Below are 23,109 nucleotides of genomic sequence, written 5' to 3'. Positions count from 1 at the left end.
TTTCCAATTTAAGCAGCTGAAAGGGCAAACACCTAACTTGGGGCTGATAAGGTCTTGTGAGGAGATGTTACATCCAGAACTGCACATACAAAATCTTATGTTCAAATATCTTTTCTTCAGCTGCCTTTGTGGGAGAAATTAATTAGTGTACGTTACTGTCCCAAAAGTCTGCCATTAGTCTTGTTCTTAATTTTTCTCCCTTTGTCCAAGCTGAGAGCATCCTGAGGGTGGCTTTCACTTTAAACAGATTATTTCTGATGTGTGTAGAAAACCTTTCCCAGGTGGTTCTGTGATTCTGGTTGGTTCTGCAGCTCCTGTGATCACAGCTGTGTGATTTATCACATTTATCTATTTGAGACTAAATGAGTGCTGCGGTACTTAGGACAAGTCTTTCTGCTGGAGATCAAAGGTGTTCTGATTCTACTCTGTGTGGAGTGTGACAGACCAGAGAGATTAATAAATATAAGCTGACGTGTGTAAATGGTTGGCAAGTGAAGGAAGTGCCTCTCTGAATTGCAGTTAAAGTGGTTTTTCTTTGTTGTTGGGTTTTTTTTTTAACTCCCTGGGAATGAAAAGCAAAAGCCTGGGTGTTCAGTTATAACCCAGGAGCTAACACATGCTTTTTTGATAAACATGAAGACCAGAAATTTCTAACATCGGTCTTTACCATTCAGTCCTTTGAAATGTGCACTTGTTACCATGATTTAGTTACCTGCACTTTTCACTGTACACTAGGTCTTGGAGCTGTCATGTACTGTGTGTGATGACCCCTAATGTCTGTGTTTTTAAAGAGCAGCTAGTTTGATACTTCAGAGAATCTTCCAGAAAACATTTGTGCAGTATAAAGATCAACTTGAATAGAGAGAGAACAGGATTTTTTTTTCTGACTTACTTTGTTATGTCTATGTCAACATCAGAAGCTGAGTTTTTAATTTTTGCTGTGCTGTAGATTACAATATACATTTTATACCATCTACTGTTTGGTTTTTTAAATTATTTTAAATTATTTAATATTTGAGCTTTTGTAACCAAGTCTAATTATATTTCTCCAATTCTAGAAGACTGGGACATGTTAGATGTGGATGAAGATGAAAAGCTGACAGGAGAAGAGGAGTTTGAACTATTGGCTGGGCCTCTTGGGTTAAATGATCGACGCATTGTACCTGAACCCGTTCAATTCCCTGACAGTGACCCTCTAGGTGCTTCAGTTGCAATGGTGACAGCCACCAACAGTATGGAAGAAACACTGATGCAAATAGGTATATTTGAAATCCATTTCATTTAAAGAAAGAATGATAAAGAAACAGCAGCAGCAGCAAAAATAATGATAACAACTGTCACCTCCTCCTTCCCTTTTTAGTGGGCTTTTTCTAGAGGCAAGGCAGGAACATCCTGACAGTATTTCCTGCCTGCCCCCATGAGGAAGTGGAGACCAGCTCTGAATTTTCCTTTTATTACAGTGAAATTAGAGGAGTGTGAGACATTGTGAATTGACAGAAGGATTGAATTTTGCCAATGAAACTTGTGACCGTAGTCAAACAGTAGATCCAGTAACATGTTTTGCAGAACCCAGTGAATGGATTTAAGTTGGGACATAAGAATAGTCCTCACTGATGGAAAAGGGAATCAGAGGGATTAAGTATGTCAGATTGTGGTCATGTCGCTTTGATAATAAGGAATACTTAAATTATGGAGTGTATTTCAGGTGTGTATTTTCTTTTTTGTAATTATTATTGTAGTTCTGTATGTATGACATACTGAAAAAATGAGTAATTTAAGCACAGAAGAAAAGTCAGCCTATTACTATAGGATAATGTTTTGTTTTTCTGTAAGCACTAATGCAAATTATCATTATTTCCAAGGCTGTCACAGCTCAATAGAAAAAAGTTCTTCTGGCAGGATAACCTTAGGAGAACAAGCAGCTGCCCTGATAAATCCACATGACCGTGTCATGGCTCTCAGAAGAGTGACAGCTGCTGCCCAAGTGCTGCTGGCAAGAACAATGGTTATGAGAGCACTCTCACTTTTGTCTGTCAGGTTCGTGGCATCTTTGGCAATGCTTCCACCTTTCCTTTTGTTACCAGTTACCCAGTTCTGTTTGATAACGATGCAGTTTCAAACTAATTGGGGAAGCAATTCTTCTGTCTGTACTTACAATAACATGGCTAAGAGAAAAAGTTCTGCTGATTTTGTTCTTTTGAACCCAGGGGTTTTATATCCATTTCCGCAGTGGTTCCAGTTGTAGCCTGGCAGCTGGCCTTGAATCCCTGGGATTGACAGACATCCGCACTTTGGTCCGATTGATGTGCCTGGCGGCAGCGGGCAGGGCAGGCCTGTCCACAAGTCCATCCATAGTGTCCAGCTGCACGGAGAGATCCAGGGGCATCCACAGCAAAACCAGCAAGCCCATCTCTTGCCTTGCCTACCTGAGCACTGCAGTTGGCTGCTTGGCATCAAACACTCCCAGTGCTGCAAAGTTGCTGGTGCAGCTGTGTACACAGGTAGGACTTTAGTACTTACTTGAGACTATTACAATTACTTGTGCTTTTACCTTCTCAACTGAGGTGAGACTGCTCTCAGTTTGAAGATGACTTTAGAGTCCTTTTTCATGGCTTTGCACAGGGGTATGTTTGATCATTGGTGAAAATGAAGTAACTGTATGTGTCTTTGCTGCGTACTTGTTTCAAGGGGGGAAAATGGATGTGCTTTTTCTGTTCATAGGGTTTTTCTGTTAAGGTTTTGTTTTTTTAATTGAGTCAATTCTATGCAGAGAACATAAAAATCAAAGGAAAATCTGTAAAGCTAAGTGCAATTTATGCAACTGAAAATGTTTCTAAATTTGATAGTTCTGTTTGTTCTGAGTATTTACCATCAACTACTTCTTTTCAGAATTTGATTTCTGCAGCAACTGGTGTGAACTTGACAACAGTCGATGATCCAATTCAGAGAAAATTTTTACCAAGTTTTTTAAGAGGAATTGCTGAAGAAAACAAACTTGTCACATCTCCAAATTTTGTGGTTACTCAAGCACTAGTAGCATTGTTGGCTGACAAAGGGGCCAAACTGAGGCCAAACTATGATAAAGCTGAAATTGAAAAGAAAGGTATGATACAGCTTTGTTTTTAAATATTAATCGTTAGATCTTCTGTTCTTCATTTGTATGTAAGGGAGAGACTTGCTAGAATAATGTATAGATGCCCTTTTAAAAATGGACAAAACTTGCTTTGATCAAAGGAATGTTATGGTTTATGATACACATTTTACTCAGAAATATGGTCTTACTCTGTAACTTCAAAGTATAGTCTGAACTTGTGTGTATTCAAAGCCATAGAGCTGAGATATTGAGCCTGGTTGTGCCTCCTGATGAAATTAAGGAGGGTAACAGCTGATTACCACTGCTCAAGTGCTGTCCTGTGTCTCAGGCAGAAATTTGTGCTGCCTGTTCTCTGGTCAGGGAGCCACAAAGCAAGAGCTGTGCCTTCCCCCAGGCTGCTGCTGGGATAGAGAGGGAAAGACAGTGCAGTGACAGTGGCAGTTCTCTGTCAGAGGAGGCTTTTCCTGTTTAGAAAGCACTCACTCTTTGATGAACCATTTTCATATCATGAGAATAAGGCTATTTGGAATTCTGTTCTTTTTACTGTAGTTCACATGATTGCAATGTTGTGTTAAGATGCTTGTTAATCTCTTTCTGGAAATGCTGGCTGTTGCTGCGTTTACTCATGTAGGCATCATCTCACTGTTTTGTCTAAGCAGGTTTAATTGCCCATTTGTATGCCCATCCTTGCTATGATCCCTCTGCTGTAGGCCCTCTGGAGCTGGCGAACGCGCTGGCCGCGTGCTGCCTGTCATCGCGCCTGTCATCACAGCACCGTCAGTGGGCGGCGCAGCAGCTGGTCTGCACGCTGGCCGCACACGACCGTGACAACCAGAGTGCGCCGCAAACCCTTGCCGACATGGGCGGAGACCTGCGCAAGTGCTCCTTCATCAAGCTTGAGGCTCACCAGAACAGGGTAACCATGGCTCCCTCACTGCACCTGCTGCCCTTCTCTCTTTGGCAGAGCACTGAAAAAGGAAGATAGTATCGTTTTACAATTGCACTGACTGAAATGATTTCCCACAGGAAGTAGTTTTTTGGAGATAGAGTTGTTGCTTGATGTAAGTTGTTGCATCTCTGATGCACAAAAACGTTCAGCTTCTTTGAGGCTTCAATTAAGAGGGTCATGAAAATGTTGTCATGATATATAAAGTCAGCAGAATCAGCAGAATATTTCCTTGGATCCTAATTTGCATTAATTTTTCTGTCATAATAATTAAGGTATTTGTGCAGTATTCTGTGCAGTAGTGGCCAGTGGAGCATAGGGCTGTCATGAAGTGTGTTGTCCCTATTAAGCCTGCTTAATTGCAGTAAATAATGCTGTGAAAGTAGAAAAATAAGTCTAGTTTGGTTGTTACAGGGTATTTCAATCACTGTCTCACTGGTTAGTGTTTGCTTAATATTAGTGGGCAAACATACCCAAGTTGTAAATTCCAGTTTTGCCATGGTTATTTTGGTATTTGTAGGTCATGACATGCGTTTGGTGCAATAAAAAAGGACTTTTGGCAACAAGTGGGAATGATGGCACCATCAGAGTGTGGAATGTGACAAAGAAGCAATATTCATTGCAACAGACCTGTGTGCTCAACAAGCTGTAAGTTGATTCTTTACAACATCCAGATACACAAGTACACCTTAAAATAGTAAAATATGGCAGGGTAGGCTGTTATCGTTATCTCCTGCACTTAAAATCTCTCCTTTGTTTTCCGTTGCTGTGTTTATGGCATGAAAAATAAATTTAATAGGTGAAAACTGAAAACAGAACTTAAATGTCTATCTGTTAAGAGTCTCTATAAAGAGATCTGGTCAATGCTGTTTAAAAAGGTCCTTAATTAATGGATATAAGGAGACACGGGTAAAATAAAAATTGTATGGAACTGTCATGTAGCAGAAAAGTGAGTTATCCCTTCACTTAGTTCCAGTGGACAGCTCTAGCATATAACATGATTATTGCAAGTCATTGATTCAAGTGTGAAAAAAAATTCTGACTTCTGAGATACAGGAACTAAATGTAATTCTACACGAGTGTCTTGGAAGTACTTTTTTTGTCATTTGGGTGTGTCCAGAAAAGAAGAAAGCAAAAGGAAGGATTAAAATCTAATTCTTTAGGGAAGTGTAGTTGAACTTGAAAGAATGAAGAAGCAATAGTGAACTACTAGGTTATTTTGTGACAATTTTTTAGTGGTTGGTTTAGTTCTTTAATTCGTAGTTTGCTTGCTAGTGTTAGATGTGGCCTTAAAAGAAACAAGCAAAATGATATAACAGTATTATATTCTTCATTGTTCTGGTACTAAAAGCAGTAAACTAATGTAGATCTTGTGTGTGATCTTAAGGGCAATAAAGGTATCTTCACCCCTGTTACAGTTAGGCAAAGCAGACTTTAAAATGGAGTTTTAGAATAGTGTAACAAGATTGTAACAGGAGGAAGAGTTTAAAGTAGAATTGATAGTAAGATGTGCCTCTTTTATTTCTGTCCATGCTATTGTTTCATTTTGTGATTTCCCAGAAAATTTTGCCCTGCTGAAGATGTTAAATTTGAGATTAAATAGGTAAAGGTAAAGTGTTTCCATTTGAAATTTAATTTTAAATTTCTGGGAAATAAGTAGTATCTCATTCTGTAATTTGAAGTGGTTTTAGAGGGAATGTAGTACTGTGAGCAGAAAAATGTTTTATGTAAATCTGCTGCAATGGCAGGGCTCGAGGTTCTAGCTCAGATATTTTCTGAGTACTAGGTTTTCCTGTGTGCTTAAAGAAAATACCCTCTTAATTTCATTTGTTTATTCTGTTACAGAGAGGGTGACTCTGAAGAAGGTCTGGGGTCACCCAGTGACCTTAGTTTATCTCTTATCTGCTGGAGCATCAGTGGCAAGTATCTGGCTGGAGCTACAGAAAAGATGGTGAACATCTGGCAAGTCAACGGTACGTCCTGAGCTGCCTGTGGGTGCTTCATGGTCCAGCATACAGAAGTATGGGGAGCTGCCAAGTCACCGCATGTTTGTTTACCCCAGCATTTAACTGTCCAGTTTAAATCCCTACCATCTCCCACAGTCTCTTGTGAACGTGTTTAGTTTGAGAAAGGCACTAACCCTGAGTGGATGTGTGATACACATCTTTGAGAGGAAGATTTTTAATCCCTGTAATTTGTAAACTTCGTTCTGTTGCTTTGGACTTAAAAAAGTCACCAGTTACTATGCCTATGGTAATAGATAGTCCCCAAGAAAATTATAAATTTACTGGGTACTGAAGAATTCAGCTTCCTTCCTTAACAAAACTACCTAAATTGAATGATAATTGAGATTTGTTGCCTAGATTTTGTGTCTGCATAGATTAGTGAACCATTGCTTTGTATTCTTGTAACTTAGGTGAATTTGTAGTGTGTCCTAGCTCTCAATGAGATCTCTTGATTTTTTTTTTCCCATGGGAAAAAAAATACTTTCCCATGGAAAGTATTACTGTTTTCTTTTCTTTATGAAGATGAAGTAGTTTTAACAGACTTTTTGATCTCCTAGGAGGAAAAGGCTTATTAGATCTTCAGTCACACTGGGTGTCTGCTCTAGCCTGGCCAGAAGAAGGGCCACCTGCAGCATGGACAGGAGATGCTCCAGAATTGTTGTTAATTGGGCGCATGGATGGATCTCTGGCTCTTATTGAAGTTGTGGATATTTCAGCCATGCACCGTCTGGAACTGGAACACTGCTACAGAAAGGATGGTAAGAGACTGCATCAGTATTTGAAATTAAAATAATGAACACACTCCCACTTTTTATTAAGGATGTATATAACAATTTTTGGTTATTGTTCATGGGATATGATTTCTGGTTCATGGGAGGAGAAAAGTCTGTGGGATCTCTGTCTGCACCCTGATTTCTCCACAGCAGAGACAGTGTGTAGTAATCTGGTAAAATCCTGCCATTCCTTGCGATTGTGGACAAACAGCAGAGATCCCCTGCAGTGTCTGCTCTGTCTGCAGATAGCCTGCACAGTGTCATTTCAATTCCTCAATGATTGCCAGTTTTCCTTTATAGCTTCAGTCCCAAAGGACATGAAATAGCAGATTTTTGATCGTATAGTGTGGTTTTGTATCTGGCTTCTTCAGGAAGTCTACAGATAATTTTTGGCAGAATCAAGTGAAGCAATATCTAATTGCTAGGGGAGGCAAGATGGTTTCAGAGCATTTTTTAGAAGCCTATTTCAGATACATATATAAGATTCAGTCTGCCCTTTTTCTTTTACCTGGTATAGTTCTTTTCACTATGCCAGGAATATAAATTCAATTATTTTCATAAAAAGAAGAATGAGAAAATTAGTACAAAATAATCTCAACAGCTGTCATTAGTAACACTCAGTTTTATCTTTATCATATGAATTCAGGAAAATTTTCAGACCAGAATATCTTAAGTGACCTTGGTGATGGTGGAAATTGTTATGCACTTCATAGTTCAGACAGCTGCACTGCAAGAACCTCTTTGGTAGGAGTGAAGTTCAGTTTAGTTTAATGAATGTTTATGTTTAATGTCTGTTTATGATTGTTTGTCTGTTCATGCAGTGTCTGTCACATGCCTGGCCTGGTTCAGTGAAGACAGACCATTTGCTGTTGGCTATTCAGATGGAAAATTGCTCCTAGGAACAAAGGAACCAACTGAAAAAGGAGGAGTCGTTCTCATTGATGCACATAAGGTACAGCTGGTCTTTCTTAAACTAATGTAGACTTTTTGTAGGTAAAATCTGTTAATTCTGTTCTCTCTATTTGAAAACTATTTATAAAGACAAGTGCAAGTTATTTTAAAAATTCACACCTATTTCTGATACACATATTAACATAATGTACTCTAAAGGAGCAGTCTACCAAATGTAAAAAAAGAAAAGGAAAGATAAACTTGATACTTTTTTTGCTGTCAAACACTGTGAAGTATATGTATATGACAGTGATGGAAGTGAATTAAGCACACAGCTGTGCATTGACTGGATTTAAGAGACTAATTGTTTTACTTGGTAAAAGTACTCATAATAAATTTTAATTTTGATTATGTCACATGTTTTTGTTTAGCTTCCTCTACAAAGCAAAAGGTGTTTTTCTAAATATGCAGTTGCAAAGGTTTAGAACCTTTGCTTGGCCAGAATGTAATAATGAGTCATTAATAGTCCATTAATTATTTGTTAGGCTAAGAGTAGAATTCTTCAAATGTAGGTGTAGTAAGAGCATCTTGATTGCTTCCAAGAGCTGCTCTGGTTGTGTGAAGCAGGGCAGTCCCACACTGTGGCAGTAAATCTGTACTTGCCTTCTTGCTATGGGCTGTCTTCCTTTCCTACCTCATACTCAAAGCTACTTCTGGGGAAAAATTATCAAGAAGGGTTTGCAGTAAAAAGAAAGCATTTTTTTCTATGTTTCCCATTTCGTTTCTTTCAGCAAACTTTTTGAAGTCTTTTTAATTTGATAGTTCTGAAATGTAGCATTGACTTATAATTGCAATTCACTATCTCTGATTTATATGAAAATAAAATACTTTTGTTATTAGTAATTAAAAGTTACATGAGCTCGGAATTTCCTCCTCATTACTGTGTTACTTCATACCAACTTTTCATTTTTTTTAAATCCAACAGGACACAGTTGTTAGTATGAAGTGGGATCCAACTGGTAAGATTCTACTGACCTGTGCCAAAGAGGAAACAGTGAAGCTCTGGGGCTGTCTGGGAGGGTGCTGGAGGTGTCTGCACTCCCTGTCTCACCCAGCCCTGGTGAATGGCATTGCCTGGTGTGCTCTGCCAGGGAAAGGACCCAAGGCCCAGCTTCTGTTAGCTACGTAAGTCATTGTTTTGTTGTTGTTTATGTAGTTCTTTTGCAGGTGTTTTCTACCTGTCTGTAGTGTGTGTAGCAAAGAAAAGGACTTGGTTTTTTTTAAATACTATTCCTTCAGTAAGTCAGTTGTCATAAGATTCACGAAGTTCCAGAATTCAAATAAAAAGAGTGACCCTGGTTGTGTTACCAGCTATTTTCTCCATGACCTGTGGGTACTGGTCCTGCTTTGAATTTTTTTCTTGCTTCATCCAAATTTTTTTTCTGAGAATATGTTTTTAGTAGAAAAGGAAAAGCTACAGCATGTGAGGAATAGGAAAAAATGCATGTACCCATTTGGAGCAGGCATTTCTATTTTAGATTGATTGGTGGAATATGGTTTTATAGGAAGGTCATGAAGACTACTAATATATAAGTTAATACCAGACCCCTGATATTTTGTTAGTTAATATCTTTGTTTTTCTAATGTCACTCCACATGCTTTAGGGGATGCCACAATGGTTTGGTGTGTGTCTGGACTGTTCCCCAAGACATAATAATCACATTGCAGTCCAGCTCAGCTTGCTCAGAAGCATGGTGGGAGCAAGAAGCAAGTGCCAAGGTAAAAGGACAAAACTTGGTGTGTAAGAAATTCTCTTTGCTCATTGTGAAGTTGAAAGAAGAGAAGAATATGAGTTACTTGAATCTCAAAGTTTTCTGAGAAAAGAAATTTGCTAAAAAAGTTTGCATTGCATTTGTGTATGTGTAGGCATTTTCAGAATGGAAAATTGAAAAATTCATTTAAGATTAAGGCTGAAGATTGTATTTCCGTCTGTTTTCTTTCCTTTAAAAGTTGATCAGTTTATCCTAAAATTTAGTGAGAGTTCCAAGTTTTTTGTAGATAAAGAGTGAAGATTATTTTCACCTACATAAATTGTAATTTGGTCTTTGATGTTGATGGCATTTTGTAAGGGGAGGAAAGCTGATAATGTATCAAGTTATCTATAACATATTGTCATGGGCCTAGGTGTTCTTAAATTATTTAGTGGAACTTTGCCATCTGTGTGGTTGATCAGTATTTATTTCAGAATACAGACATGTCATGCTACTCAATTTCCTGGAAGTAGTGCAGTGTTCCATAAGTGTGTGATTGCTTGCAGGATGGATACAGGAAGGCAGTGGAAGTGAAGTGTGTGTTCCAGCTGAGAGGACACATCACTCCTGTCCGCACTGTTGCTTTCAGTCCTGATGGGCTGGCATTGGTGTCTGGGGGCCTTGGTGGCCTCATGAATATCTGGTCTTTACGGGTAAGATCATCTTTTATATGGTTTGATTCTCATTCTTAGTAAGAGTATCTGAAATGGTCAAGGTCAGACCAGCTTCCACCCAACCACATGTTAGATACATTAGAGAAAATGTGGTGTAAAATAATGTTGTAACATCATAAATAATAAAGTATGAATTGAAATTGTACTTAGCGTTGAAGTACTTTATGGTTCAGTATTGATTGATTCTGTAGGATTGGTCATGTTAGTTAGGTTTTGTAGAACCAGCCAGTTTTGTTATGGTTAAGAACAATATTCTGTTATGTTGAGGACTCTAATTTAAAGAGCTAGATATTGTGGATTATTAAACACACTTGAATCCTTAGTTATATTATCTCCTAAATATGGTAAAAATTAGGGGGTTCTGCTCTTAGTTTAAGCAGTTCAGTTTTTAAGTAGTTTTTAAGTTTTAAGCTTTAAGTTTTTAAGCTTTGAAAGCTTGTGAGAGTATCATCCCTTAGGAATGTGTATGCACTTGAACAGAACTGTAGCTCTTTTTTCACCTGACTCCAGCCCCTTCTCTCCCTAGGATGGTTCAGTATTGCAGAGTGTTGTGATAGGGTCTGGAGCTATCCAGACTGCAGTGTGGATCCCTGAGGTTGGAGTTGCTGCCTGCTCTAACAGATCAAAGGTGAGACAGAAATGTTTGAACCTCTGTGTTTTCTGGCCCCTATAGAAACCAAGATGGTTGGTGATAAATCAATGGAGCTGAGTGATCCTGCTTAGTGAATTTTTAATTACTAACATGACTACTGTGACTGTTGTTGAACAGGATGTGTTGGTGGTGAACTGCACTTCAGAGTGGATCTCTTCCAATCACGTGCTGGCGACGTGCAGGACTGCGCTGAAGCAGCAGGGAGTTCTGGGCTTGAACATGGCTCCTTGCATGCGTGCATTCCTGGAGCGCTTGCCCATGATGCTGCAGGAGCAGTATGCCTATGAAAAGGTATGAGAAATGTGAATGTTTGTTAGCATTCATGGCTGATATGAGTTCACTGTTTAGATCTCAGATGATTTCAGTCTTTCACCAGAGAACCCAGAAGACTTTCCTGCATTCTACTTGAAATATCTTTCACTATTCTCAAAGCTATTAGTTTCCTAATTTGAAAATATTTGAAATATTAGAAAAACTTAGATTAAGCATGGAGGAAGGTACTGTTCTACAGGACTAGCTTTTAAGGGCTTGTATTTTGAAGTGATTGGTGTATGTTTCTAACTGGGTGTGCCCTTTTCCTCCCTGTTGCCCTGCCAGCCCCATGTGGTATGTGGGGACCAGCTGGTTCACAGTCCCTACATGCAGTGCTTGGCATCCCTGGCTGTGGGGCTGCACCTGGACCAGCTGCTCTGCAACCCCCCTGTGCCACCTCACCACCAGAGCTGCATACCTGACCCCTCTGCCTGGAACCCCACGGAATGGGCCTGGCTCGAGTGCTTCTCCACTACCATAAAAGCTGCTGAAGCCCTGGCCAAGGGAGCTCAGTTCCCAGAGTCCTTCACTGTCCCAGACCTGGAGCCTGTTCCAGAGGATGAGCTTACTCTCCTGATGGTAAAAGTTGATGTATTGTCTTAACAGCCAAGTGTGTTATTACTCAGCACACGGTATGATGCAGTGAAATCTCTGAATTGTAAGCATTTATATTTAATAACAAAAGCACCAGCAATAAGTTTATTTTTTAATTAACTGATCAGAATATTCTGTTAATATTGCTCTGTGTGTGTGTGCAATGAGTGCAAGTCAGTTGCACATTAAAATAGAAAACAACCCAAAACTGATGGTAATTTTCATATGTGATAGGAAGAAATGTAGAGCTTTGTAATGCTATTTTAAGAGTAACATTTTGTAACATTTTCACACCTAGTGTCAATTTTCTTCATGACTTATGTTAACCAAACCAGAAATTTTTAATTAAGAATTTTTTAGAAGCAAGCTTATAACATTTCAAGCCAGTGTTTGCAATTGAAACGTCAAAAAACCCTATGCATCAGTAAGTAGAAAAAGATCACTTCATCGTGAATTTAGTTTTTCTTTCATTGATTTGGATCGCAAATCGTGGGTAACAGTCATTGCTAGTCTACACACATTTTTGTTTAGAATAATTTAAATATTGTTCTTAGGAAAATATGTATTGTATAACAGAAAAATAATGTGCATCTCTTGAGCTGAACATGGTAAATGTGGCTTTTGCTGTGTAGGATAACAGTAAATGGATCAATGGCATGGATGAACAGATCATGTCTTGGGCAACATCAAGGCCAGAGGTCAGTTAAATTGACGGTTTGGAGGGTTTGGGGTATTTTGAGGGGTTTTTATTCTTCTGAAATGTGGCAAGCTGTTAAAAGTGCTCTTGTTCTTAAAGCCTTCTTTCATGTTCTTCCCTAGGATTGGCACTTAGGAGGCAAATGTGACGTGTACCTGTGGGGAGCAGGACGGCATGGACAGCTGGCAGAGGCTGGCAGAAATGTCATGATCCCAGCGGCAGCACCTTCATTCTCCCCAGCCCAGCAGGTGATCACTTAGAACCAGTCATGGTTTCATCATTGCCATCTGTTGTTTGTACAGCTTGTCAAAATCCCTCACTAAATGTCTTTTCAATTTGTTGTTTGAATTGACTTTAACCATTTCAAAACATGGGTTTCACTAGAAAGGAGATCTTAAATTATTCAACAAGTTCAAGCCAAGAAGCCACTGAAATCTGGCAACAGAGAATTATTTTATATGAGCATGATTTTAAAATACCTGCACAACTGTCACATAATACATGTGGCAGTTATGCCTTCTGAAATAGCATTGACTTGATGGAATATTGTCTTGATATAATTGCAAAGAAAACAAATGAAAAGGAAATAGTGCACTGTAATGCAAGTATTACAGCATTGCTGCATTTAGCATGTAATTTATTAACATTCCTTCATGTCTTTCTAAACTAGGTGGTTTGTGGTCAGAATTGTACTTTTGTCATCCAAGCCAATGGCACAGTTTTGGCTTGTGGTGAAGGGAGCTATGGACGACTGGGACAAGGAAATTCTGATGATCTTCATGTCTTAACTGTCATTTCAGCACTGCAAGGTAAAACTGTTGTATTTGAGAGGAATCCAGTGATGCAGCATAAATAAGCATTTTGGCAGTTAGTGTAATTGTTCCTGCTGATGCTCTTCTGCAGATTTACTCATTAAAATATTGTAATTTCTAATTAAAAATTTGAACAAATAAGCAAGATCTTCATATTTCCTTAAGTTTAAACAGCAGTATGTTAAAATTGGCTAATTTTAAGAAGGCTTCAGGGAAAACTATCTGATCAAATGAGGAACACTTAATTTCAAAGCTAATGGCAGGACAGAAGCACAAGTTCTCCATAAGAAAACAAAGGTTTTGTTCAAATTAAAAGTAAATTAATTGCTATAAAAAGAAGCCTTACTGCTATTTGGCTGCCACAAAGCACCCATGGATAAATGTATGTAAGAATTTGTTATATATGATGCTAAGCTTTGTTTTCTTGCTTGTCTTTGCCAGGCTTTGTTGTGACACAACTGGTGACCTCCTGTGGGTCTGATGGACATTCCATGGCTTTGACAGAAAGTGGGGAAGTCTTCAGCTGGGGAGATGGGGACTATGGCAAGCTAGGCCACGGGAACAGCGACAGGCAGCGCAGGCCCAGGCAGATCGAGGCTCTACAGGGAGAAGAAGTTGTGCAGGTTTCAAAATATTTCTATCTCCTTCCAGCTGCAGGCCTGGAAACCCAGTGCTGTAGAACTTCATGAAAACAGGCAACTTCTTAATTCTCTAGGCTTCATGAACCACGGTGGTTGTTTCCAGCTAAAGGTTGTCAATACCATATATTAATTGACAATTGGTACTGGAGAGGACTGAAAATAGAGCATGGAAGAAAGGGGTAATTTAAAGATGATCAAAATGCTGACATGATTTATAAGTTTCCCTTCCTCCTTGTCAGGTGACTTTGACCTACAAAACTGGTCACCAAGACCTCCTCCTAAGTACTAACAATGCAGAAAACCATATTTGATTTTGTCTGGAGGTTTCTTTATTAAAAAATTAGATAATCACACAGCAAATTCTTCACACAAATATCCTCCAGTCCCCCTCCATAATATTGCCACTGAAGAGAGTTAAGAGATGAATTGCTGGAGAAATAGTTAGTACTAAAATATCTGTATTCTAGCTCTTTAAAAAGAAATATGGTTTAGGGTCAAGATAGGTATTACACATGTACATGTAATAGTCAATATAAACTTCCAAGTCTAAAATGTGTGTAAAAGTAATGCTTATTTTACTTTCAGATGTCATGTGGCTTCAAGCACTCAGCTGTGGTGACAGCAGATGGCAAACTTTTTACATTTGGAAATGGTGATTATGGTCGATTGGGGCTTGGAAATACTTCCAATAAGAAACTTCCAGAAAGAGTGACAGCGCTGGAAGGTTACCAGATTGGCCAGGCACGGTTTATCTAAAATTAGCAATGTATCTTAGTTTAAAGTTTGTGTTTTTAACATACTTAAGTGTTCAATTGTGGTTTTTAACCTTGGCTTTTATTTTGATTATGATTGCAGAATTTGATTATGCATGATTTTTTAAATACTTACTTTCCTGAGTCTTTTGATCATCTTTGTGCAAAACTGTCTGTATTTTTAACATTTCAAGATTTAGGCATTTTTAAGCATGACTTAAGGAGATTTTTTGTATTTTTAAGCAGGGAATGTGTGTGCTGTAATACTATCCTTTGGTTCTGTGAGCTGAGATAAAGCAAGTGTTGATAAAATAGTGCCGTATTTTTTCAGTCCAAAGGGTCTTTAAGGCACTTTAATAAGCAGTGGAAGTTTTGATAGTTTTACAGGGATAGTTCATTTTTAAAACACAGTTTTTCTTCTTAAAGGTAGTTGGTATGTTTGAGTTAGTAAGTCAGCAAAAGCAGTAGTAATAACATTATATCTCTCACCCAGGTTGCCTGTGGCCTCAATCACACTGTGGCCGTGTCAACAGATGGCTCAATGGTTTGGGCTTTTGGAGATGGAGATTATGGTAAACTTGGTTTGGGAAATTCCACTGCAAAGTCCTCACCACAGGTTAGAGTCCCAAGGAAATTATTCTTTGCATAAACTTCCAGTGCTCTTAAAGATGTTGCACAGTGTTGAGAGTGTGATTTCCAGATGTTATTAATTCCATGCTGTTAATACACAATCTGGCACAAATAATTATGATGATACATTATGCTGAGCCTGGTACTCTCAAGAATTTTGTGTACATCATAGTGACTGTGTCCCAGTAGCAGTACAAATAGTCAAAATCTGAGGCTTACCTTAGAGAAGAGAGATATCTTCTTTTGGAAACTGGAGAGAAGGTTGTTTACACAGCCATCTACTTTTTCCCATGCCACTCCCCCTCACTCCCAGGGAAAAAAAAAGGTATTTTGAATCATTGTACATAGAATAAGGTGTTCATTCCATTGAAAAAAAAAAATGTTTTGGTTTCCTGTACTATTTTCCAAGTGTTAATTAAAATAATCTTAAAATGTGTGTGCTGCACAGTGGGAATAAAAAGATTCTTTTTTGGAAGCAGGAGTTACAGATTGAATTTGTGCTCGCTTTCTGTTTATATCCTTGTAATACTATAGCTTGTTTTCCTTTCACTTTACCCCAAAGAAAGTGGATATTCTTTGTGGAATTGGAATAAAAAAAGTTGCCTGTGGAACTCAGTTCTCGGTTGCGCTGACAAAAGATGGTCACGTGTATACTTTTGGCCAAGGTAAGACAAACTGCTCTTTTGACATTTTCATGTATAAGCTTGTGCAAATTGCAGGTGAAAAGGAAGAATATTAAGATGTATTTCTAAGACTGACCTAATGCTACTTTTTAGAAACATGTTGCGCTAATCTAAATTTTGAAACTTGAGCAATGCAATTTTAACGTGCACTGGAAATCCAGATTTGTAGCTCTGTCTAGTTTGATCTCAGAACACCTTTCATTTTACTAATTTACTTTTTGAAGAGCATTTTCCTAAAAGTTCATTGAATTTCACACACATCCAAAAACACTGGGTTACTTCAAAGTTTACATTGTCTAATTAAGCGTACATACTTGCCCATGTTTAACAATCTGGGCTGGAAGATTTCCACGGGCACTGAATGAAATATGCGGAAACTTCTGAAGTCAGTTAATTCATGTTTGTTACTGTCGCCCACATTCTTAAGATTTTCTAAAGCCTTCTAAGTTTACATTCTGTTAGAGAATTTTCTCACACAACTTTCTGTAAACAACCTATTGTTTTGCATTCCTTCATAGAGGTAGAAAAACTTAATGTACTAGTAGTTTGTCCACTGTCTTTGGAGAGGTGGCACATTCACTCTCCAACCCACCGTCACCTTTGAAAAAGTATAAATGCTCGAGTCAAAAAATAAACACTCTTTTTTTCACCTTACAAATAGCAGTAGCTCACATTGTGCTTTCACGTATCCTTATAGCAACAGTTATAAACCCATGCATTTAGATCTAGAGGCCTTGGTTTAGTAGAATTTGGTCTTGCTTCTGACTGACCACGTATACAACAGCTTTAGCAGTGGGAACAAGCACTGTAGGCAGCGCTAGTTTGCAGTGAACAGCTATGCCCTTTGTCCCTAAAGGGTTCCCCTTATGTCCCAGCCCCAGGACTGTACAGATCTGCTGTTTGTCCCTTCCCTGCCTGTGCCTGTAATGAAATTCCCCCTGGGTGCTGCTTGCTCCTGGAGCCTGGTGTTTGCCCTTGCAGATCGCCTGATTGGGCTGCCCGAGGGCCGTGCCCGCAACCACAACCGGCCACAGCAGGTGCCGCTGCTGGCCGGGGTCTTCATTGAGGACATCGCCGTTGGTGCCGAGCACACGCTGGCCCTGTCCTCCACAGGGGACGTCTACGCCTGGGGAAGCAACTCCGAAGGCCAGGTACATCCTGTTCTCTGCTCCTGGCCTCCAGGAGCCTCTTGCTGCCCTATACAGCTGTGCTGAGTGTGGCTTCTCTTCGGTGGAAAAGAAAGCTTTGATTTTACTTCCCTCCTTCACCCCTCAGCACAACTGTGTTTTAGGCGATTTCCATTGTTTTCTTGTTTACTCTCTGTGCTCTTCCATGGTAGCAGTTTGGGAAAGCACTCTAAACATGCTACCCAAATTACTCTAATTCAAGCTTTTTAAAAGAATAGCAGATTTTGTCCTAATTCTTAAGCTGTCATCTTTTCAACATAATAATATTTATGGTTGACGTCAGTCAGATTTTTGAGCTCTTTAGATACTTTTCATAATGAAAATATAAATGAACCTCTTTAAAGGAGTGATTTTTTTGAAGTCAGAAAAAATGTAGTAAATGAGAAATTCTCCTCCTTCACCACATACATTACTCAGATTTTTCTACTGCAGGTTACAAATTTAAGAAAGAGTCTCTTGATGTATTAGCTACTGATATCTCAGGAAGTTTGGCTGAACTTCATCCTGTGGTGATCTAAGATTGAGTTTTTGAGAAGGTTTGTGGGGCAAGGTGTTTGAAATCATTTTTGAGGAAATTTTTGAGGTGGTTTTTTTTTCAATTACTTTTATTAGTGGTTTTTTTAATATGATACCTCGTATTTTTAAAAGACGAAAAATAGTATAAAAATGTAGAGAAATTCATTCTGAAAGCTGTTAATATGATTTTCCTTGTGGTTCAAAATACTGGTTTTATATGAAGTGGGGAAAAAAATACACTTTTGTGATAGGAAATTTTTAACTCAAAGAATATGAAATTAGGATATTATATTAAACTCAGTGAAAAGTCACAACATCTTTAGTAAATGTTCTCTTTACATAAACTGTGTTTTTGTAAACCAGGATTTACATTGTAGAACAAAAATGCTGTTGAAATAGCACAGAGGAGCTGTAGGAGCTTTGCTGTCTATGTATGAGAGACTGCAATACAGGACTTAGCAGCATGGATCAGATCCTCAGTCTTGGAAAGATTTTTTGAGGAGTCTCCAGCTGTTTTCAGGCCTCTGACACCCGGATCTGTTACTCTTGGTGGGTGCAGATGCAGTATTTTTTCAAACATGAAAAGTGAAAATATATATATGGCAGATACTTTTTTTATCACAATATATGCTGTAAACAAATATGATTTTTTGACCATCTTCTCTGAATTCTTGCTTGGAGAGTTGTAGAAATACTATCAGTTGTTGACTGTTGCCTTTTGGCAGCTGGGGCTGGGCCACACCAACCATGTGCGGGAGCCCACGCTGGTGACGGTGCTGCAGGGGAAGAACGTGCGGCAGATCTCGGCCGGCCGCTGCCACAGTGCAGCCTGGACGGCTCCACCTGTCCCCCCTCGAGCTCCAGGTGAGCAACTGAGCTTTTGTCTGGCCTTTTCTTTAGTCCTGGTGTCTCCTGGACTGTGAGTGTGACAAGAATGTCTGAATATTCAGGACAAAATTGGGGTTTCTTATATCCATACCTTGTTTTGTTTAATATACAAATTCTCTTACCTCAGTTTGGCTTCTGTTGTGGTTTAACTGCAGTAGGCAGCTAAGCAACGTGGAAGCTACTGTGAGGAAAATCAGCTTCATCCAAGCCAAAGCAATACAGCTCCTCTTTCTCAAAGAAGTGCTTGGTTTCTCTTTCTGTGGCAGGTGTTTCAGTGCCTTTGCAGCTTGGGTTACCTGATGTCATTCCACCCCAGTATGGGGCACTGAAAGAAGTGAGCATTCAAACAGTGAGAGCAAGGCTGAGACTACTCTACCATTTCTCTGACCTCATGTACTCTTCATGGCGATTACTTAACCTCAGTCCCAATAACCAGGTAAAATTCCATTTGAAAAAACTGGCTTGGCTGTGTTGTTCTGCTAAAGTGTTTCTGACTAGATCTAGATAGACCTTAGTAATAGGCTCTGTAATTTTTTGATTAAAAAAATTTAAAAATAAATAATTCCATAATAAAGCAAACTTTTTGAAGGTATTGCTTTACTTTTGCACTTATGCTATCACTGGCAAGTCAATGTTCTGGTTTTTCTGGTCAATATTTGTGCTTTATTGCAGAACAGTACTTCTCATTACAATGCTGGAACGTGGGGGATAGTGCAGGGGCAGCTGAGGCCCTTGCTGGCTCCGCGGGTATACACCCTGCCCATGGTGCGCTCCATAGGCAAAACCATGGTGCAGGGCAAGAACTATGGGCCCCAGATCACTGTGAAAAGGATCTCCACCAGGTCAGTGCTGGTCTCACAGGCCTTGGGTTACACCTCGTGTGTGTGCTGAGATTCATACATTGCCTTCTGTTCTGGCATTCTGAGCTCTCTCTGGACAGCTTTGTTGATTGAATGACTCAGAGCCTTTACATGATTGTGAGTTATATTTGTGACTGTGTGTCTTTCCCCCAAAGGGGTCGGAAGTGCAAGCCCATTTTTGTCCAGATAGCAAGGCAAGTGGTAAAGCTGATTGCATCAGACCTTCGTTTACCCTCCCGTGCCTGGAAAGTGAAGCTGGTCGGAGAAGGAGCTGATGATGCAGGTGGAGTGTTTGATGACACCATTACAGAAATGTGTCAGGTATATCTGTGAATATTTTGGAAATGTGTAATAGGAATGTGTCACAGTGCAGTCCCAGGAAAAAAAAAACATTGTTGCCTGACATAAAGACAGGTCTTGAAATAAACATGTCTTGACTACTTAAAATCATCCTACCATGTTTACCTTCCTTCAGTGTGTCATATGAATTTGTAAGGAGTAATCATCACCATAGTGAAATATTCTGTCTTGTAATGCTAAAATGTCTTAATAGTTCTGTCATAAGTTTGCTTTCCCTCTTTCTAAGAAGGCTTTTTTTTTTTTCGTTGTTTTTTAAGGAACTGGAAACTGGAATAGTAGACCTGCTTATTCCTTCCCCAAATGCTACAGCTGAAGTAGGCTACAACAGGGATAGGTAAGTTGTCCAGGATGTGCTTTTATTGCAGATGGGTGAAAATCCAAATCTTCCATTGACTTTTTTTATACCAAATTATGAAACTTCATTATTGTCTCTAGTATACTTTTTCCTTCAGGGTATGTTGTCACTTCATTGTGGAGCCAGGGCATGGCTTTAATGTGCGCTTGCTAGATTGCTGATGGCAGAATTCAGAGTAGCATCAAGATGCCAGGCTTTGTGCTCAGGAGTTCTGCCTCCCTCAGCCTCCAATGTTTTAACAGCTAAAGATAACAATAATCTTATTTGAATAAGCTCATTTGGACACTTGCTAATAAGTGTTCTAGCAGTTACTGTGCTGTGCTTACAAGTGTTTTTCCTTTTACTTTGAATGAAGTAGCATAGAAGTAATACTCTTTTCACTGCTTCTTTGTCCTTTCAGATTTCTCTTTAACCCTTCAGCATGTTTAGATGAACATCTGATGCAGTTTAAGTTCTTGGGCATTCTCATGGGTGTAGCTATTCGTACAAAAAAGCCATTAGATCTTCATTTAGCTCCAATGGTTTGGAAGCAACTTTGTTGTATCCCACTCATCTTGGAGGATTTGGAGGAGGTAGATCTGCTCTATGTGCAGACCCTCAACAGCATTCTTCACATTGAAGACAGTGGGATTACTGAAGAAAATTTCCATGAGGTAAGATAAGAAAGTCAGTGCTTCTAGATTTATTCTGAAAGCAGTTACTATATCAGATTGACCTTCACATCAGTATTTCTATAATTTCAGTCTCCATTCTTGGGATAACAAGCACTTGTGCATTTAGAATAGTCTGTGATCTTAGTACATGTAGTTCTGGATGACTTGTAGTAAAATGCTATGCTTGAATCACTGGAGTGACTTATGGTTTTCCTGTTTTGTGTAACAGATGATTCCTTTAGATTCTTTTGTTGGCCAAAGTGCTGATGGTAAAATGGTTCCCATAATCCCTGGAGGGAACAGTATCCCACTTACCTTTTCAAACAGGAAAGAGTATGTGGAAAGGGCAATTGAGTACAGACTCCATGAAATGGACCGACAGGTAAGAACCTGGTTGTGACCTGCCCCTGTTGTTAGTGGGAACAGGGGGCAATTCGTGCCTATTTCCATTACAGTTTATTCAGTACTAAGAAAAGCGTGGCTTTATGCATCTCTGTATTTTTTCTTCCCCACAAACTGTTTTGGCCTTTTTTTAAAATTTAGTCTTGTTTTTTTCTCAGTAATTGCTCAGTTGGCAAGAGAGTGTTAGAAGTCAAAGCTGGCCTTCCATTTAAGTAGCCCCACTTGAGAAAAAAACCTACAGTTTTGCATGCTGGGTACTCTGACTTGACATGTGAACAACACAGAGACTGGCTAAAGTAAATATTGTTAACAAACATTTGTTTAGCATGAAACTGTTTTTCTTTTGTTATAACACAAATCCTGCAAATATTTCACTATGTTTTGGGAAGTGCTCATTACCTATTGCATAGTTCTGTGTATTTTGTAATTTGTATAGGGACCCTTGTGAAAGCAGTATGTTAATTATAAGGTAAAGATGCCTATGTGATACTGTCTTTCTTAGAAAACAGCTTCCTCATCAGAGATACCAAATCCCAGGTCTTGCAGAACAAGTACAGCATTCTCACCATACATGTGAATTGGAACAAAGTCTTATTTCTATTAACAGTTGCTTGGTTTAGCCATCATTATTTGTGCTGTCAACTTCTAATTTTTTTTAAATAGTTCTGTGTTGGATTAGAACATGTTCTTTAATGTGCAATTACAATTAAAAATATCTGCAATATTCTCTGGGATTTTGAGAAACAATACAGTCCTTGCAGGGACTGCATGTGTGGAGGCAGTATTTGGAAGACATTGGTAATTCTGTCTCTCAGTGCCATTTCTCAGCTTGGATAGTCCAGGAAGTGCCAGAGATCAGAGTTGCACTTCAAATGTCTCTCCTGTTTTCGGCCATTAGGTGGCTGCTGTCAGGGAAGGGATGTCTTGGATTGTGCCCGTTCCTTTGCTGTCCCTTCTGACTGCCAAGCAGTTGGAGCAGATGGTCTGTGGAATGCCAGAAATATCAGTTGAGGTTCTGAAGAAGGTTGTGCGATACAGAGAAGTTGATGAGCAGCATCAGCTGGTGCAGTGGTTCTGGCACACCCTGGAAGAATTTTCTAATGAGGAGAGAGTCCTTTTCATGAGGTTTGTGTCAGGAAGATCTCGACTGCCAGCCAACACAGCTGATATTTCTCAGCGATTCCAAATAATGAAGGTTGATAGGGTAAGACACTGGTATTACTATTATTAGTATCATCATTATTTCCTTTCAAGTATAGTCTGTGCTTTGGCACCAGGAGGCAATTTCCATAACTGTAAATGTACAGAAAAAGTATGGGATGGGATATGCTCTAAGTTAATAAACTCAGACATTTTGGTTGTATAGAAGGACATAGGCTGCATGAATTGCATCTTAATGTAATTGTTGCAACTGGTGATTGGAGATAAAGACAAGAAACATTGTCTACTGTAATTGTTCCAATCTCTTTTCATTTAGTAATTTTCTTTCTGTTTTTAATGTCGTGCAAGTGGCATCATATGATCACTAGTGAATTCTTCGTGTTTTAAAACCACTGCAATGAGTTTACCAGTATATTGTTTTACATACAGGATGCATTAATTTGGGGTTTTGTGCAGTGAAAGCACATTCTCTGTGAACAACATGAACAAAAAACTTGACAAAATCTTAGCTAACAGGGGTTTGTTTGTCATATTTGGATAGGTGTCTCTCAGGTTGCCTTATGCACACTATGGTATGTAATTTGATCATTGGTATCTAGCAGCGGGCTTCTAAACACCAGTGTGATCAACTTTTCAAAAGGCTGAATTCATTAGTGGGTTGTATTACTTGCAGAGTAGGCTACTGAGGTTTTGGATGTACTTGAGGGTGGAACAAATGCTGTAAACAAGGGAGGTCAAACTGCTTCTTTAAAGGAATTT

General features: G+C 39.1%; 1 protein-coding gene across 8 annotated transcripts in view; it reads left to right on the top strand.

The window, feature by feature from the left end:
* The window catches only part of HERC1 (HECT and RLD domain containing E3 ubiquitin protein ligase family member 1), an 88,088-nt gene that overhangs the window by 64,210 nt on the left and 769 nt on the right, over positions 1–23,109 (top strand). For 5 of the 8 annotated variants that reach the window (XM_072933930.1, XM_030281880.4, XM_030281883.4 and 2 more), the window contains exons 47-77: positions 1,059–1,259; positions 1,863–2,037; positions 2,231–2,501; positions 2,890–3,103; positions 3,754–4,010; positions 4,561–4,688; positions 5,886–6,013; positions 6,604–6,804; positions 7,641–7,771; positions 8,696–8,895; positions 9,375–9,489; positions 10,028–10,174; positions 10,722–10,823; positions 10,965–11,138; positions 11,445–11,738; positions 12,386–12,451; positions 12,573–12,698; positions 13,121–13,259; positions 13,704–13,885; positions 14,489–14,644; positions 15,149–15,271; positions 15,848–15,950; positions 16,950–17,119; positions 18,397–18,535; positions 18,826–18,995; positions 19,232–19,401; positions 19,575–19,740; positions 20,037–20,113; positions 20,535–20,787; positions 21,017–21,169; positions 22,088–22,393. In XM_072933930.1, coding sequence (XP_072790031.1) covers positions 1,059–1,259; positions 1,863–2,037; positions 2,231–2,501; positions 2,890–3,103; positions 3,754–4,010; positions 4,561–4,688; positions 5,886–6,013; positions 6,604–6,804; positions 7,641–7,771; positions 8,696–8,895; positions 9,375–9,489; positions 10,028–10,174; positions 10,722–10,823; positions 10,965–11,138; positions 11,445–11,738; positions 12,386–12,451; positions 12,573–12,698; positions 13,121–13,259; positions 13,704–13,885; positions 14,489–14,644; positions 15,149–15,271; positions 15,848–15,950; positions 16,950–17,119; positions 18,397–18,535; positions 18,826–18,995; positions 19,232–19,401; positions 19,575–19,740; positions 20,037–20,113; positions 20,535–20,787; positions 21,017–21,169; positions 22,088–22,393 — 5,237 coding nt within the window. The remainder of the gene's footprint in view (positions 1–1,058; positions 1,260–1,862; positions 2,038–2,230; positions 2,502–2,889; positions 3,104–3,753; positions 4,011–4,560; positions 4,689–5,885; positions 6,014–6,603; positions 6,805–7,640; positions 7,772–8,695; positions 8,896–9,374; positions 9,490–10,027; positions 10,175–10,721; positions 10,824–10,964; positions 11,139–11,444; positions 11,739–12,385; positions 12,452–12,572; positions 12,699–13,120; positions 13,260–13,703; positions 13,886–14,488; positions 14,645–15,148; positions 15,272–15,847; positions 15,951–16,949; positions 17,120–18,396; positions 18,536–18,825; positions 18,996–19,231; positions 19,402–19,574; positions 19,741–20,036; positions 20,114–20,534; positions 20,788–21,016; positions 21,170–22,087; positions 22,394–23,109) is intronic. The other 3 variants (XM_030281886.4, XM_002192579.7, XM_030281881.4) reach the window with 2 other exon arrangements.

The sequence above is a fragment of the Taeniopygia guttata genome, chromosome 10, assembly GCF_048771995.1.
Source record: "Taeniopygia guttata chromosome 10, bTaeGut7.mat, whole genome shotgun sequence".
NCBI classification, from domain to species: domain Eukaryota; kingdom Metazoa; phylum Chordata; class Aves; order Passeriformes; family Estrildidae; genus Taeniopygia; species Taeniopygia guttata.
The sequence above is the reverse complement of the archived record's forward strand: the minus strand, read 5'-3'. Positions and strand labels throughout refer to the sequence as shown.